This window comes from Apostichopus japonicus, chromosome 17 (genome assembly GCF_037975245.1).
Source record: "Apostichopus japonicus isolate 1M-3 chromosome 17, ASM3797524v1, whole genome shotgun sequence".
Taxonomy (NCBI): domain Eukaryota; kingdom Metazoa; phylum Echinodermata; class Holothuroidea; order Aspidochirotida; family Stichopodidae; genus Apostichopus; species Apostichopus japonicus.
The window spans coordinates 36,927,061-36,943,194 of record NC_092577.1 but is presented as its reverse complement, the minus strand read 5'-3'; the positions used below and the strand labels follow the sequence as shown (position 1 = coordinate 36,943,194).

The 16,134-nt window shown below is 36.8% G+C and overlaps 1 protein-coding gene across 1 annotated transcript; it reads left to right on the top strand.

Annotated features, from left to right (window-relative positions):
- Window positions 1-331: 331 nt before the first annotated feature.
- LOC139984158 (zinc finger protein 704-like) lies at window positions 332-14,784 on the top strand. Its single transcript, XM_071997913.1, has 8 exons — window positions 332-993; window positions 3,146-3,276; window positions 6,577-6,729; window positions 6,920-7,104; window positions 9,224-9,324; window positions 10,820-11,075; window positions 11,570-11,653; window positions 12,154-14,784. Exons 1-8 carry the CDS (start codon window positions 491-493, stop codon window positions 12,376-12,378), a joined length of 1,638 nt encoding a protein of 545 aa, XP_071854014.1. The 5' UTR covers window positions 332-490; the 3' UTR covers window positions 12,379-14,784.
- The last annotated feature ends 1,350 nt before the right edge of the window (window positions 14,785-16,134 follow it).

Sequence of the window (16,134 nt, the reverse complement as noted above, 5' to 3'; positions counted from 1 at the left end):
ACGCACTCAGTAGGATTGCACAGAGTAAGTTATTTCATCTTTGAAAAAGAATAGATACATGCGAAGAAACGTCTGCACATGTAAGAAGAGATTTAGCTACGGTATGAAAGTTCGCTTTTGCTGTTTGTGATCTGTTATCCATTATTAATTTATTATCGCAATTCAGTAACAAACATCTTTACCACAAATTCAATCAGACAAAATTTCCACGAAAATACATCGAAGGCCATTTCGAAAGACGGACAACCAATGAAATCTTAATATCAGGGTCAACCTTTATAAGCCCCGCCCATCAGGTTATCAACAAATAGCGCGTGGGCGGAGTTCACCGGTAAAGTATCAGCCGGTACAGAGACTAGAATCAAAACAAGTCGCACATGACGTGATATATCTGAACGCAACAGTCGAGTTTGAAACAAGTGTATTTACGCTACGTTAAATGGAATTTTTTTCTCTTTAGCCTTCACTTTTTATTTGGAATATTGAAAAAATGAGGAGTATGGACAAGTCAGAAGTGGGGATTTTTCTCGGTTCTCAAGTAGCAGCTCCGTGGCAGGATGGTATATTTTATCCTGGAATCGTAAAGTCCGTTACGTCAAGGCCAATGGGTGACACACTGTACACCGTGGAGTTCGATGACAAGTACATCAAAAATTTTACCGACAGACAAATAATGATTGGAAATTGTTTTGTTCAAAACACGAAAGATATCCACTTAAAATTCAACCAAAGAGTTTTTGTCACTCATGGCGATGTGGAAATGTGTGGATATGTCCAGAAACATCGGAAACAGACGAATGAAGTGTTTATCAAGTTGGACGACAGCGAAGAAACTTTAATCAGAAAAAAACTCGAAGAAGTCCGGTTACTCTCTCGCAATAACAACGAGTTTGGATTTCCTACATTTGATGATATTTTCACCTTGAATTCCTCTTGCACGTCAGCGGATAATTCAAAGAAAAGGACAGTTACAGATGGAATCGAAGTTCCATGGTAAGTTAGACCTCTTGCCTTGCAAGTTATAACCCAACTGTTGCAGAATTTATTGCAAGGGCTATAGGCTAGGCATTCCTAGCCTTGGCTAACCTTGCTTTGGCCCATGTGAAATAGGCAAGGTGTGGTTGATTCGTTTTCTTATTTCTTACTATCTTTATAAATTAAAGTACATATCTTATTAGCATTCATACATTCTCTACTCCTGAAAACTAGAATAATTCCGACCTTATTGGTACAGCCTGCATTCATATATTTAATTGATGCTAGGCCCTAGCTATATTTGATACTCCTTGTCTTGAAATGTGTTCCACTACTGAAGGTTAAACTCCATATGAATTACATTGTTACATCATGACTAATTGACATGGATCTCTGCCCTAGCCTAAATTAGAACACAGAAATATGTGTCGTAGCTAGGACAATGTGTAATATTATATATTAAGGTAACAAACACTATAGTCTCCTCATTAACGAGTGGTCTTGGTTTTATAAATTCTGCGAGAAAAGCCATACAGGAAAAATACTAGGCTAGGCCAAAAAAACAAAAAAGATATATTCCGAACCATGTTATTTGTTGAGTGTTATTTCACCATAGGCCTAGACCTATAACTGATGTTTTTTTTCCAGTCCCGATTTGTGCCCGTGGTGTGCTCCGTGTAGGCTGCTTTTCCTACTACTCCTAGTGACTGATTTGGATTCATGCATCACAATCACGACTAAGACAAAAATAATACGAAATTGCTACGATAACGTGGCCTGACTTAAACTGATTGGTCTCCAACTGTAATGTTAATTGCGACATCCTGTACAGTAGCATTGTTTGTTAATATTAATACATAGGCCTACACAAGAACTGCTTCTTTTACATTCCAAACATAGAAACTAATGCAAATTGTCATGTAAATGAAATTAGATGTCACCATGATATCATATTGAAAGTTTTTTCCGACTTAAGTTATAAGTTGTTAAGTTTTTGAGCCTAAAATTGAGGTGAAAATCTGGATTATTATGTACAACCACATACACACTTCAGTGAACTGCATATATCATGCCGCATAGTGCGTGTTTTCATTTTATGCCATGCCGCCGATAGGTGAACTCGCTCTGTTGTTTACAACATGCGGCACAGTTCCATTGGCACGTGTCCAAAGTAGGTCCCTGGGTTAGCTCACCATCCAGGGGCTGTATAATACTAGGCCTTTTTTAGTGGTTTATCCTTGACAAGTGATATACTGCAGGGCTAGTGACTGTACAAATATGCATTGTCAGTTTGAAAGAAAAGAAGAAAAACATAAATTGGTCGAACATTTATCTAGGAACTTGCTTAAAGTAGGAAGTTCAGTATTTTGCATGAATTTCATTAGAAATTTACATATGAAACACATACTCCAAAAAATAAAAAAGAGAAGAATAGAAAGGGAGACACCTGTTACTTCCCATCTGTTTGAAGAATAAACTAGGGTTTAAATTAGTGACATTATGAGCCTGTAGGAAACAAAGACATGAAATTCCACTCCATTGTGAAGTAGCTACAAATATAGGTCCTTGTCCTTTGTGTCAAGGGTCTTAAGCATTATTTATTGTATCGTGTGTGCCATGCTCTGTTTGTATTCAGTATTGACTCAATTGTACTGTATAAATAAACAAAAAAGGTTTTCTTTGTGGAAGCTCAGTGATATTATGGATACATATCCATGTTTGTTATTAAACCTGGACCCAAATCTATATGATTTTCAGGCAAACCTTTGTCTGTATAGTTTGGTTACCTTGGGTTAATTTACAGTGACTTTGGGGGGGGGGGGCTGGAGGGGAGGAGGCATTGAAATTTTCAATTGTCAACTCTTTTTATTGGCGTCCCTCTTTAAGATATTCCCAAAATATGCTAGAATAAGTCAAACAATGGTCAACCATTGTACTGCTACCAAGCTTCAGAGCAATATGTCCCTCCCTTGGATTATATTTTAACATCACGTAGTAAACCCTCCTGTAATATCTGGGAATACTTTCAAAACTTTCAGCAAGGTTTTGCATCCTAAATTTCACAGCAATTATGATCACCTATAATAGATTGTGCATATTTAATGTGGTGGCCTAAAATTTGTGAAGACAACAATTAATATGTTTATATTTTACTTTTTACCTTTCACAGTGCCAAAACCCTAAAAGTAGCCAAAGAGGAGGAAGAACCAGCGATGAACGAAGTTATGGCGGCCATGGTTCTAACCAGCTTACAGACAGCCAGTCCATCCTTTGCACAGTGCCAGCCTATGGACTGCACAGGTAATTCTTTACTTCATTCTACACTTACCTATCATCTCACAATAACCCCACTCTCACTTTTACCTACCCCCTCACAATAACCTCACTCTCACTTTTACCTACCCCCTCACAATAACCCCACTCTCACTTTTACCTGTCCCCTCACAATAACCCCACTCTCACTTTTACCTGTCCCTCACAATAACCCAACTCTCACTTTTACCTGTCCCCTCACAAAACCCCCACCCCCACCCTCACTTTTACCTGTCCCCTCACAATAACCCCACTCTCACTTTTACCTGTCCCCACACAATAACCCCACTCTCACTTTTACCTGTCCCTGGCAAAACCCCCACCCTCACTTTTACCTGTCCCCTCACAAACCCCCACCCTCACTTTTACCTGTCCCCTCACAAAAACCCCACCCTCACTTTTACCTGTCCCCTCACAAAACCCCCACCCTCACTTTTACCTGTCCCCTCACAATAACCCCAATCTCACTTTTACCTGTCCCCTCACAAAAGCCCACCCTTACTTTTACCTGTCCCCTCACAAAAAACCCACCCTCACTTTTACCTGACCCCTCTCAAAACCCCCACCCTCACTTTTACCTGTCCCCTCACAATAACCCCATTCTCACTTTTACCTGTCCCCTCACAATAACCCCACCCTTACTTTTACCTGTCCCCTCACAATAACCCCACCTCACTTTTACCTGTCCCCTCACAATAACCCCACTTTCGATTTTCCCCTGATTTAGAGTGACAAGCCGTAAACAATGGGGTGGGTCATTTCCTGATGTTGAAAACATTATCTATGGGCTTCTGAGCTTGTTGACAGAAATCTGTCAAGTTATTAAGAAAACAACATCCTAATCAGCTTTCATGTGTTCTGCATTGAAGCTGGATAGTGTGTGTTGGGGGAGGGGGGGCTCTTAATCAGCTTTCATGTGTTCTGCATTGAAGCTGGATTTTGTGTGTTGGGGGAGGGGGAGGGGGGCTCTGGTGAGTTGTCTTAGTCCTTGCATCTGGAAAATTCTAGGTTGTGTGCCTAAAAGTTTGTCAACCGCTGGCCTACAGCAAACAGGTGTTATTATTCTGCCTGAAAATTGGATAGAATGCCATGTATATGGTCATAACCTTATGTCAAATGCTGATTAAGGCCATTTGTTCACTATTTTATGACAATATTGCAAGGTGCCTAAAGGTGCTTATGAATAGTGTACACATGTCACATCAAACATCCTTAGAAAATAAAATAGGAAAATTTGTTACTGCTGTAATGGAACTCCAGTATATTAAACATAATTTGAAGAAAGATCTGTAAATTTTTCTTGCTTATGATCCTCCCTAAAGATCCTACCCAGTGATTTACTGTAACTACTATTGGTGACTCATCTGCCAACATTCTTTTGACTGACCAATCAGGTGCCTGCAATTGGTGACACACCCACTGCTTGCTTGTTTGTCACCACTTTTCAATAACATGACTTGTACCATGACACACCATGCCCAGTGGGCTCTGATATGCCTCCATCTTAGGTATGTGCTCTTCGTAAATAAGCCTCTGATTGTGAAATTCAGAACTAGGACACCCCCCCCCCTCCCCCAACCTGTGAAAAAAGGTAGATAGTATACAAAGTTAGTATTGAATGGTTAAAATTAAACCTTTAGTATGAAATGGTTAAAGCAAAACAGGTTTGAACTCTTAGTTACTTCTGCGTTCTTTTAAAGTTAGATTCAAATCCTTCACCTGGAGGAGAAAGGGTGGAGGAGAAGGGTAGGGAATGGGGCAGTCGGGGGGGGGGGGGGGTTGAATAGGAACTGCACGTTTCACTTGAAAGATACTGAGAAGTCTATACAATTAATGGTCAAGCTGCTTTGATGCCATCTTCATTGCATTCTTTAGTCTAATTTTGTAGAAATGATAACTTCCAAGGGGATCATATTTTAGAAGCTCTTAAAACTTTCAATACACACAGATGAGATCATGAGTTAGATACAGCAACAATCTGATTGTAAGTTCTGTGCAACCACCAGCTTTTTCTGGGAGATTGGAAATCCATTATTAACACCCCCCCCCCCCCCCCCCGTTCTCTTCCATTGTTACATTTTCTTCATCTCTCATCTCAACGTGAGTAACTAACAATACATCAATTCCCAGAAATTTCTCCATGAAGAATTGTGTTGACAATGGCCTCTTTTATTTTTTCTTGCCCTAACAATACCTCTGTAAAGAGAGTGGTGGGTTTGTAATTTTAATGAACCTAGCTATTGTCTCTAATTTTTCTCAGAAACTCAATTATACTGTGGCATAAATATTGACAGTTAACCTCAGCTGATACATGTTTGGATGAATTGATATTGTGTTTGGTTGTATTCTGAGTATATATAGCCACTGGGGACTTGAGGGTGTGCTATTGATTAGATTTAAAAAGCATACACTATACAGCACAGCACCGGTCTACTAATAATAATGAACATATCATGCTGATTGAAGTGTGTATTGATTTCACTATTTCCAGCCAGATTTAAATCAGCTAGTTGTGGTCTCACCCAATCAATACTTTATTTGGTTCTAGACTCTGCTGAAAAGTTGACTTGGTCAGTATTTTTGGCATTTCTAATTATTTGAGCTGCCAGCTTCCCTCAATAACAGTGCTAAGGTTGCACTTAAAAAACACTAATATTAATGAATTTGGGCAATTTTCGATTATCGTACATATCTTTGGATGTCAGGTTGATTTTTTATCTTAACTTTTGTTTTCTGCTATTTGTTTGGAGGTTACAATGTGCATGGGTACTAGGAATTGTAAAACCTCTCTTCTCATTCATGTTGAATTAAATGAGAAATTGGTTATCAACTGAAAATTATCCTAGATAATTTCTATGATATAAAAATCGTAACTTATGGTCCAACTTGAACAATCATATATCTGACACATATGCAATGGATTTATTTACTTAATTTACCCCCCCCTTTCTCCACAATGGGTGGGAAGGGGTGGGCCTGTAAACTGTAAAGCCTACTTTAACAATGTATTATGTTGGGGAATATTAACTGTCACTCAGTCCTGGTAACAAGGGGCTATGGCTATGAGTACCAAGACAATTAGAGGACCCATGAGAACATGATACCTGAGGCCCGCCCCCTCCCGCACCTGACTATCTGATATGCCCCTGTTTATCCTCTAGAGTTGCTATTGTTATATATTATTGGTTACTGGGAATCATTGTGATTTTAACCAACCAAGCATTGGTAGTGTTCCATTTCACTTTTCAAAAGCAAAGTTAACCTTTTTTTTTTTTTTGTACTTTACAGGTCCTCCCAGTCCACCTGGTTCTGCATCCTGTTCTTCCTCTTCGGATGCTTGGTCGCAGGTCTCCATCTCTTCTCCTTCACCATCTGTCAGCAGTGGGAACTTCAGTTGGGATATCCAGTCCAGGGGAACACCCTCACCAGGACTTTCAATAAGTACGTATATATCCACAACTCAAACAGATCTTTCTAAGGGTCATTTCTTACTAGCATGGTTGAACAAATGCATTCATGTGTAAACTGGACAAAGAGGGTCAGCCATCGTAGACATGCCGGTACTGACTGAATTGATTAATTAAAACAACACATCTTTAAATACTTTTTTTTGTTGTAATCCTTCCTCCAGGTGATGCAGAGAGTTTGAGTGGGCCTATGACGTCACCATTTCAATACATGCCTCACGGCACCCCCCTGGAGAATATGCCAGGGGCCCTGGTGTTCAGTTCCTCTGTGGACGAAGGGATAGACATGGGAGAAAACAGTTCATCTGTTTTCTGGGACGAACAGAGCAAGAGCCCAATCAAGTTAAAGGTGGGTCGATTTTGTTAAATTCTATTTTGGTCAATACATTTTTAGGAAAGTTACAATTGAAAGAAACCACAGATACTCTACCTTCTCCTCCACCCAGGCGCCCGCCCCTCCCTCCACCCACCCCTCCCTCCACCCACCCACCTCTATATAATTAGCAAGCTTCATCCTCACTTAAACTTTCACCTCACCATACAGTTACACATTGTATTTAGTACCATTCTGATTCAGGTGATTCTATTGTCCTTACAAATTTAATGGCCTTGCAGAAGCATTCCAGATGGTGATGTTAATGAAATGAAAAAATAGCAGATAACATTTTCCCATAAACCACAAGATTCCTTCCTTCCTTTGAGCCTACTTGATGTAAAATGACCGTTACCAATCAGCCTCCCCATTTTAACAAATGTTACAACATTCTTCTTTGTAAACTGTTTAACATTGTAGTAAATAACATACACCAGCAGACAGTTTTATTCAAAGGTCAGACAATCCTCATTCAATGGCATTAATTATACATAAAGTACACCCTCCATAAAGTCCTCGTTGGCCTTCCTTGAAGCAGTGCCCATTATATTCCAGCCCTGATCTGTTTTCCTTTAACACTGTTTGCCAAGCCTGACAATATCTCTCTCCTGAAAATTTTGTTAGCATGTGACCCCTGGGAATTAAACCCCCCCCCCCCCCCCCGCAATGAAAGGTAAGGTCACACTAAGTTCAGCCAATCATAGGTAGCCCATTCCAGTGCGCTGTGTGTATATAGCCATGCAAGACCAGTTACATTGTGTACTGTATATTGGTAAATCTGCTGGCCACATGTACGGATAGACCTATATAGGTACAGCAGCAGCTTGAGCCTTTAGCAATGTTTCCTCTCTCATCTTGGCCCAAGTCCAAACTTGTTTCTTTCCTTTTAGACTTTAAAGAGCATGGAAGGACTTGCCTATTATACTAAAGACTGTTTATGATAGGAGCGATATTATCTCACTTTATTGGTTAGCTTATAATAACACATAAGGGCTTGCTGTTGATAATACTAGGAACTAAAAATAGCTTGGATTGTACCATTATAAGCCATGGGGATTGTTGTTGTTGTTGTGCGGTGGTTGGTTAAAGGAAGATCTGGTGTTATGTTATGTTTCAGAAGTATCGTGGGATTTGGGTTTTAAATTTTAACCAAGATTATTTCCCATCTGTTTTGCAGTTTCTAGTCAACTGTGAAGTGTTCTCATATAAAAAAAAAACTAATGAAAATAATTTGTGCCTGGAGTGGTATATTAAATATTTCTTTATCATCAAATGGGGGGGGGGGCTTGAAATTTGTTATTTGGTGCATGGTAAATATGGAAATATAGATTCAGGTGCATATGTCAGTAATAAAGAGGCAAGCACATAAATCAGCAGTACAACAGCAGTTTGATACTTATTATACTTATTTGATACTTATTACAGTTGGATACTTATTCCAGAGTAAGCACAAATTGTTAAAGTGATTTAACCAATCCTTGGATGAAATGAACATTGACTCACCTCTATTCATAAATGGTTAAGGTAAAAAATAAAAACATATTTTTTACCCATGTGGTTAATATTGTATTTGTATTACTATTATATTTCTGTGAAATAGTATTGAATCACTTGTCAAAGCGTTTGCAAAGCGATATTAATTGGTGTGCTTCTGCTTCTGGTCCACAAACTGCAATTGATTCAGAATTAAGCAGAGAGATTGATTTTAAACTAAACCCAGTTCCCAATTCTTCATTTTATCCATTGGCTACCCATTGAACGATGCTCTGTGTGCAAATCCTACGCTATCGACAATATGGCTCAAAGGACCATCCTTGTCATATTCCACTGTTCCAGTCATCCTTTCAAGCAAGTTGCACAACCAGTCACAAGATACTTAAAGTTGCAGTTTGCATCTAGCTCTTAGTCTCTACAGGGTCTTGCATATTGTAACTACTTATCATTTAAATTCATTTCAACCAAATTAGGCCCACATTTTCTCGTTTTGTTTTTTCTGCAAGATGAACATTTATTTTTTGTTGACTTTTGATACTTTATCAATGTATTTATGATGACTATTTTTATTACAGTATTCAATTATTGTTGTTCCCTGCAGGTATCTTCAAAGACGCTTTACAAGTGTACGTGGCAGAGGTGCACCAAGACGTTATGTACGATACAGGGCATTGAGAGGCATATTAGGACCCTTCACCTCGGGTAAACACTTATCAACTCTCTAAATTTGCAAACAATGTACTCCTTCAACTCCCTTTGTTTTCACTGTTACTAATGAAGTAATTGCATGTCTCTTATTGCAATTAAGTTTGACTAGTATCAAGCTGAAAGGTAGTTTATATTTTGATGTGATTTGATGATAAATAATCCTTTGGATTCAGTGAGTATAACAGATGTTTTCGTGTGCTGCTCGCTTGATGTTGTTTTTTCACCTATTGAAGATAAAAAGAAATATATACATATATTTATTCTAGAGATGGGAACAGGGTTTCTAGGGAACTCAAACAACCAAGATAATAAGCCATTACTAGCCGGTCCAGAAATTTATAAATGAATTTTAAAATATTCTAAAAATCTCCGATTTATTTGCCAGCAACTTCTGTCAGTGTTGAATTTCCTGAACTTTGAAATTCTGAAGATGATAAATTTGAGGCACTGCTTTACCACCGGTGCTGTTAATTATGATATTTAAATACTCAGACTGCCAGCTGCTGATGAAATTGACTGTATATCATAGATCCATTCAGCCAAATTGTTTGCTTTCATAGTGTCACTCTGCTACCAACTACAAAATAAATATTACTCAATTATCGCCATCGTTGTTATTGCTGAAGCCATCAAGACATCCTTGAACAAAAGCTGTAAAATAAAATAATATTTCAAGAAAGACATCCCTACTTCTTTTCAATTCCATTGATAAAGCCATCATGCCCTTCCTGTGTCTTTATACTGAGCCTGGGTCAACAGAAGTTTAATCAACAAATTGTCCACAGTTAAATAGTCCTGCCATTCTAAATGTTTGACCTGTCAGTGAACTTGGATTTAAATTTGTAACTCAGGGTTTTTATTGGCTGGCCTCTTATTCAGGGCAATCTGAGCCATCCGCATTATTGCTCTTTGCACTTGTAGGCTGCTGTGAATCTGCTTGTATAAGAGATGTCTGACATTGATTATATTAAAGAATTGTAAGATACTGTTGTCCAGGCGCTGAAAAATTGACATTTAGCAAAAAATCTATAAAGAAAAAGATGTTGGCGAGTTGTGGGATTCAGATTAGTAGTTGGAGGCGGTACTCTTTCAGAATGTAACATTTGTTACAGTTTTCAAACAAAATATGTTTAATAACGATAAAAATATCATTCTATATCGATGACCAGACTTTTTGGGGGAGGTACAGTAGTTATGAAGAAAACTGCAAAACATATAAAACAAAATATTTAACAGCTAGTTTGTTTTTTTAGGAAGTAATAATGGTTATCTGTCAACTATATAGATTCGTTTAATTGCAAAGAAATTACAAAAGATGTTTTCAATTAATAAATTATAGAAGTTGCATGGAAAAAGAATTGGTGGTGGTTTGCTTAAAAGAATGGTTTATAATTGATGACAAGAAGAGGCTGAAGAATATTTGGCCAAAACCTGTTCTGTACCATTCATGAAAAGTATAACATTGCAAGTTTATCCTTTTCTTCTGTAGGAAGAAAGAAAATGATTTCAGTGACCATGAGGAAGAATTCTACTATACAGAGGTGGAGTCCACGATGGAGGCATTTTCTGACACGTTTGCAAGTATGATGGCCTCGTCTCCTCCCCCCTTCCAACAAGACAGTAACGGTAACGCGGTTGTTACATCAGGAAATGCACACAACAACAGTGAGACATCACTAAACATTTCATCTCAGGCATTCTTTCCAGCAAACATGATCACTGAGCAACAACTGAAATGCAATTCAGTAAGTCATTCATTAATTAGGCCAAAGCATCCTCCTTAAATTCTATATGTGTCTGATTTATAATAGTTGATAGATAGATAGATAGAGAGAGAGTTGGGTCACTTTAAATGGAATCCCAGAACAATACATTTTTTGCATTCAATTTTTGGGGGCTAATATATTTTTGAGCCTCATTGTTTGGGCCAAATATTTTTGGGATCATCCAGGAAGAAATATTTTATTGGGCCCAATTTTTGGGTGGAAGGACCAAAATTTTAAAATTGCAAGAAGTCCACAACATTAAATCAGATTGTATCCAAACTTGGAATTGGAATACAATTGTTGGTTTAATAGCTGGTATATTGTGGGCATAAATATTATGAGAATGGGTGATGACATACAATACTTTAATATTCCAGTAAGCAAGGAATCGTCATACCCCTAGGGCTCTGGTTTGTTTATCTTTGTAGAACATGAAGTTTTATTCAGAATTCTTTATTGTCTTCCTTTCCCAGAATCGATCTTCTTCTCACAACTCACTGAACAATACCTCAGTCTTCAAGGCCATTCCAAGTACGACTCATCAGAAAAGTTGTAAGGTAATGTGACCTTTGAACTACCCTCTAGTCTACCTCCCTCCCCCCTAAGCCTACCTCCTACCTCCTCGGTTTCCAAACCAGTGTTTCCTTTTATATAAATCAAACTTATACTTGGTAGGGCAGCAATAACTTCCAAAAAGCACTGAATGGTTACGATTATCATCGAAACTAAAAATGAAATAATTTTGGTTATATTTGTATACTTTCTGTACGTATACCTTGGAGAATTGCATGTAAGGAATCTCACTTACAGCCTTTATTTGTAACATTCATCATTTGGATATTAGGTACCAACCAGCTCTTACCTCAGTTTTGTGACAACAACTTTGAAATATTTTATGGGTTTTTGGCAATTTACAACATTGGGTTATTGGTAGAAAAAACTAACTTAAAATATTTGTGAGTGTATTGTGTAATGCAAGACCTCACATACTGTAAGCATACATACACATAAATAGTTCTGCACACGTAACCATAGCCTTTTCCATCTTTAACAACAGAAATTTGAATCGGAAGAATTTCCAAGATCTCAGTTTGTGCAAGAACCAAAATTGAGCCATGTGGCAAGTCCACCGACTAAGGCACAACTCCAACTTGCAGGTTTGACTTGTAGCACCAAGATTCACGCAGAGGGCCGAAAGTGCCGTAAGGTATATGGTATGGAGAACAGGAGACTTTGGTGCACGCAATGCAAATGGAAGAAGGCTTGTGTTAGATTTGTTTGAAGAAATGTAAGAAACTTGTTAAAGATAAGATGAAATGATGGGAAAGAAGAAGATGCCTTGAATAGCAACTGACATTATTTTGAATTTATATGTGGTTTTGTGTTTACATGATGTGATTTGAAATTGGTAATATCTCATCGTGTGATTGAAGGGTTATTATTGGAGAGAGGTTTCTAGCCTACTATTTGTGGAAGTTAAATTGGGCCTAAGTGATGCAGCTTATTGAAATTGTGAAACACAGGTTGTCTGGATTTTATTCATTGGAAGTAAAAGAAGTCAGTAGTTGTGGCTGAAAAGTGTGAGAACAAAGTATAATAGTATTGGTTAGAGAATTTTTCTGAAAGCATTCTTGGATGTACTGTAAGCTTATTGGAAAAACTGATGTATGAAATGATGGCTGAGAAGTGTGATTTCTCTTAAAAAGATGAAAAGTTGATTGGAGAGAGAGATTTCTGGATATATTTGTAAACGTAGTGCTGGCATCTCATCAAAGTTTACTTAAAGGGGGCCTATCAGAATTGAAGTGAAGGAAGTTTTAAATGAAAATGATTTCTTGGAAAACAAATCAAGAAGGTTCATGGAGAGTCAGGAATGTTGACTTGTACTGAGTTAATTGGTCATGCTTTGAAACGTTTCATCATCTCAGTGTATAATTGGGAAGTGAATCTGGAGATGGGGTTCTTTCCCAAACAATTCAAATGAATGTCATAAATATTTGTTGCCAGTATCACATTTAAGGTATGTATATAACAGCAATAGTCAATTTTTGTTGATGAGAAAGTTGATAATTAAGAAACCTCATCAAAGTTGTAGAAGGGTTCTTGTACTCATTCATTGTGTAAGTATTCAAAGAAGTTTACTGCCTGCCCAAAATAGTTTGCACAATTACTTTTATGGATAAATTGATTTAGAACTGAATGTTTCAGTTTTTGTATGGGCATTTCCTCCCTCCTCCCCTTAAGAGAGAGCCTCCCTTCTCCCTTTAAGAGAGAGGATATGTGGGATTAGGGCATAGAGGGGTATAAGGTGAACTCCCAGCAAAACCTTTAAAACCTTTAAAAAAACCTCTATTTCATAGAAGGCTCTTTATTTTTCAAAAATACTCTTTAAAACCTATAAAAACCTTAATTTTTAATTTAAGTTTAAATTTTTTTTTAAGATTTAGCTTAGAGTAGAAATATTGTATTCAGTCATGCTTAACCATTGGCATTAAGTTTTTGTGGACAGCCATGCATGATTCATGCAGTGATACAAACCAGACTCACAAACAACAGTTAATGTAAGTCAGGTATTTTAAATAAGGGCCATAGATGATGTAAATATGGGCATAGATGGTGAGTATGTTACAAAGTAACTTCATTTTGGTTAAAATCTTTATTTTCATGTTTGAAGCCTTTTAAATACCTCTTTATTTCTTCATTTACAACCTTTAATAAAAATGTTATTTTGTTGAAGAGCTGCTAGGAGGTATGTGATCTGTTATGGTATCAAATGCAGTTGCACAATTACTTTTATGGATAAATTGGTTTAGAACTGAATGTTTCAGTTTTATTAAGGACATATTTCCTCCCTCCCTCCTCCCTTAAGAGAGAGAGGATATTTGGGATAAGGGCATGTATGGATTTTAGGTGATCTGTTATGGTATCAAAGTGGCATTATGGGATTTAATCTGTTCTCTCAATTATAAGTATTACTTGTTTTCTAAATGACAAGTTAGAACAGTTGTTTCGACAGTAACATTGATAAGAGCTTTAATATGGAATGGCACACAGAAATGCAAAATACAGCTGCAAAACTTTGGATAATTTTCTGTGTTTTGATAATGTAAAAAGTGTAAATACAGAGATGTTGTTATTATTATTATTTTGGTGTTGTTATAAGCAACTCTTTTTGTCCCTGCAAAGTAATTGCTGTTAATTTTCATTATTAAGCTACTGCAATAGAAGCAATTGATAACCAGTTAGGAATATTTAGGTAGGAACTTGCAGTATGAATATTGATAATGTGTGAATATGTAAATATTCATGAGCTGAATTGTGAATATTCAATTGGCACAATCATGTTTACAAAAGAGATTTATGTCAGGTGTATGGAAGTTGAGAAGAAGCATGGAATGTGTCTTTTTATAGTTAAACAGTAAATTTAAAGTTTTATTTTACAAAACTTTCAGGAAGCAAGCACCATTGTATAATCTACTAATTTAGTGGCATAATAGGTAGAAATTAAGTACAACTGTCAATGGAATGTCATTTCATAGCTATTGAAAGTGTTTTTGGAAAGAATATGATGTTTGAATTAGTAATTTCCACCAATCTTTTGTGTTAATTTGTTGTTTTGGTTTTTGTGTCCAGACTTTGACTGTGTAAATATTTTAGGGGAATGTTTATGTTAAAAAAAAAAAATAAATACCTTTTTGTTTTAAATACATAAATGCTGCTGTTTGTTTTGTTGTTCACGGTTACCTTTCAGTGTGTTTACATAAACAATAACAGTAACATAAAAACATAAGACTTGCTCAAAGATTCCTATTTCATTCTAAATGCACGACAATGCAACAATGTAATTAGTGGGAATTTTGTACATTAAAAAGATGTTTTCCTCAGCAGGCCTACATTATGTATCCATTTTGTCTAAACCAGTTTCTATTTTATTCAACATATTTTGTATTTTTCAATGACATTGAATATTCATAACATGGTCATAATGAATTAATGCTCTGAATATAATAAATTCATTGATTTACCCAAATAAAAAAATCAAAGAAAAAAGTTTTCTAGAGTGTTCTGTGGGGCCTGGTCCTTGATTTGTTTAACAAAGTAGATGATATCAAAAGAAGAAAAATTAGTTTTAATTTGAGAATTTTCATTTGTAAGAAATCTTTAATAGCTCCAAGCTTTCTTTTTCTGTGAATTTAAAAGGTTAACATTTTACAAGAGATACTGTAGGCCCTTGGCATTCAAAGTAAGAAGATATTTTATTTTTCAAGATTTTAGGCTTTAATGATGTGATAGATATTATCAATATTCCAAACTTGAACTTATTATTTAATTCCTGTTTTTGAGTCGTGTAGGGGGGGGGGGGATTGCTATTATCATGTTTGAAAGACATCATATGGAAGATCTGTTTGGTTATATTAATTCTTTGTTTTTGAGTCGTGTAGGGGGGGGGGGGAGGGACATCATATGGAAGATCTGTTTGGTTATATTAATTCTTTGTTTTTGAGTCGTGTAGGGGGGGGGGGGAGGGACATCATATGGAAGATCTGTTTGGTTATATTAATTCTTTTACGCTAATTATCTTTTCCTTTTCTTTATTTCTCTTTGTTTTGTCTTCAAGAACGAGAACAGTAAATATTTTATAGCATTACTCTAGCAAAAACATTGGAACGTCCCATTTTCTGACAGGTTTTGTAATGATGTACAGTTAACGGTTAACCAACTTGAAATTTTGTACATTTTGTAACAAGTAACCGAATATTTCATCATTTCTCTTTTCTTCAAGAACTCTTAGAAATAATTTAGCCTTGTGAACAAAATGATGAAAAATAAAAATTTAAAAAAAAAAACATATTTATTGTATGCATTCCTTGGTTTACGTTACAGTCAGTGGGCCCAGCCCCACACCACCACCACCACAGAGATGAAACCCATGCTACGTGCATCTTCTTCATGTTTAACAGTACACCTGCTGCTTTCGTCATTTTATCCATACAGAGTTCAAAGGTCATTTGAGGTCTGAACAGCCTGTAAACACACA